At 59.5% G+C, this 2,456-nt stretch overlaps 1 protein-coding gene across 1 annotated transcript in view; it reads left to right on the top strand.

Annotated features, from left to right (window-relative positions):
* Positions 1–1,350: 1,350 nt before the first annotated feature.
* Positions 1,351–2,456, top strand: part of LOC104283315 — a 23,498-nt gene continuing 22,392 nt past the window's right edge. The window contains exon 1 of the mRNA XM_009881473.1: positions 1,351–1,487. Coding sequence (XP_009879775.1) covers positions 1,358–1,487 — 130 coding nt within the window. The 5' untranslated portion in view covers positions 1,351–1,357. The remainder of the gene's footprint in view (positions 1,488–2,456) is intronic.

Consider the following 2,456-nt stretch of genomic DNA (forward strand, 5'->3'; position numbering starts at 1 on the left):
CCCGCCAGGTGGCAGAGGGGACGGGTGGCGCAGGTGACAGGAGCCGTGGCCGGTGAGGGTGGGCTGGGGCCGTGGGGCGATGCTGCAGCAGCGGGGCACGGCAGGGAACACCCCGAACACGTTAGTGTTGGAGCATCACTGCACCCCCGCCCCGTCATGCAATGGGAGACCTGACGGTAGGGATTTCACCAATCTGGAGAGGCCTTGGCAAGAACAAAGCTCTGAACTCGGGGCACTGCCAAGATCACTTACTGTGGAATCGAGCTTAAATGCAGTTTGATTTGATTTAGGTTGCGGGAATTATCTTAAAATGCACTACATTACGGAGCTGGGTGTGCCGTAAACATGAGCCAAAGCACTCCCTTAGTTCTGAAGTTTCTATAGAAAGAAAACTGAAGTCAGAGGTGGATGAAGGAGGGAATGGAAGCGGCTTCCCGGGGCCGGGGTGGTGCACGCCGTCCCTCGGGCTTGCTGGCAAAACGTCCTCCCCGCTGCCACCTGGGTTTGCTGCGGCTGCCCCTCCTCCCGAGCTGGGCACGGGGCGTAAGGACGGATTCACATTTGTACAAAATGGTATTTCCCCGGATTAAGGGTTCTTTTGGGGGTTTATTTTTATCTCCCCGGTGCAGCGGCACAGGTAGGCAGCTCGCGCCGCTGCTTTGCCGAAGCCGTTAACACGTGGTGCTGGACCCCCACCGCGGGCTGAGCCGTCCGGCGCAGGACTGACAGCAGCTCTTGTCTGCCAGGCGAATTACCGGGGAAGACGTTTCTTCTTCTGGAAGACAACATGACTCTCTTCGCCGCGTAACACTGATCGGGTTAGATGGAGCATATTGTATTTTTCATGTGTTAGATTTCTCGCTGCAGTTACTGCTGCGTAATATGTGGCTTGTCAAACGAGAGCCAAACTCGTCTCTGGTGCAAGTCCCACCTGGGGACTGCGGGGAGCAATCCTGTCCCAGATGTGATCCTGCCTGGCGATAACGCATTTCCTAGGGCCACATTCGAAATAGAAACGAGCCACTTGGGTGCCAGGGTCCATGCGGCAGCGTTTTCTGCTGGTGCAGTCTCTGAGCCTGCCAGCCCCAGAACAGCGGGACGGGAGCCAGCCTGAGCAGCGCTGGGGCGGTGGGATGGCTTGGGGAGCATTCCCCAGGGATCTTCTGAGCAGAGCTGCTTCACCCACAGCCACGTCCCTGTGGGAGGGTAGGGGAGAGCGGTCACCCACCCCGCAGCCGATGGGCTCTGCCCCTCGCAAGGGCTGCAGGCACTGTGTGCACCGGGCTGCTGTGCTGCTGCATGTCTGATCGCAAGCCGTCTCTGCTCCCTGCAGGCCTGGACTGTGAACTTGGTTGCGATGGAGACCGTGTCCCTGGAGCACCAGATCCAGAGCGTGCAGCGGCACATCGCTTTCCTGAAGAAGGAGCAGATGGAGCTGCTCCATGACCTGCATCTGGAGATCCTCCGCCTGCAGAAGCACTGCTCAGGTGAGCGTTGGGGTGGCCGTGGCGTGTGGGAGCTGCGTGCCCACAGAGGACCTTGGGCAGCAGAGCCCATGCTGGCACTCCGGGGCCGGTCCCATGCGGCAGCTCGCGCTGGCGGTCGGCAGGATGCGGAGGAGGCGAGCGCCAAGCTGCTGGGCACCGTATCCTGCTTGCTGTGGGATCAGGGGATCCCCATCCCCTTCAGCCTCCCACTTGCACCCCTGGCCCGGGTGCCACCAGCCCCTCCCCAGACCACGCTACATGGCCGCCAAATCTAGTGTGGCTCGATCCCTCTGAAATCGCTCCTCTGCCAAAGGGTGCCGGCAGCTTCCTCCAGCCGCAACACCAAAGAACCAGAGTGATTTTTATTCCGGGCATCAGCTGGCCGGGTGGGTGGTAAGACAGGAGTCTGTGTTGATAGTCCATCGTTAGACCCTCTCCCTGCGCTCTCACGCCGTGCTCAGGGCACACTTCTGAACGAGGATTGGCCCCGGTAGCTCTGCACCCTCCTGGCTGCGCGTTCCTGCGCCTTGCAGTAGTTTGGCTGCAGGTGTAAGGGCAACACCCAGCACTAGCCAGCAAGCTGGTCCTGCCTTTTCCTCCTGTGTCCTGTGCCTGAAAAGGTATTTTGATCATTAAAACATGAAAGGAGCTCATCATTTCTCCCAGATGCCAGTGGGCTAAGGGAAAGGAGAGAGTTGAACGCCACCAATAACGGGGGCACATAAGACCACTTTCAGAACGGGAGGAAATGTGATTTTCTTGTTTATATTTTGTTACTCTATTCTCGCGCACACAGGGAGGCAAACCTGTTCCCTTCCTGCCAGCCCAGCCCGGAGCAGCCCGGCACTACCGCCGGCGTTGGTACCCCCTTGCCATGCTTTACCGCTGCGGTGCTGAATCAGCACTGACACCGGCAGCATCAGCGCATCCGCCCGCCCGGTTGCTTCCTGCTCCGGAGGGAGGGTCCCT

Source organism: Charadrius vociferus, unplaced genomic scaffold (genome assembly GCF_000708025.1).
Source record: "Charadrius vociferus isolate BGI_N301 unplaced genomic scaffold, ASM70802v2 scaffold323, whole genome shotgun sequence".
Classification (NCBI taxonomy): Eukaryota; Metazoa; Chordata; class Aves; order Charadriiformes; family Charadriidae; genus Charadrius; species Charadrius vociferus.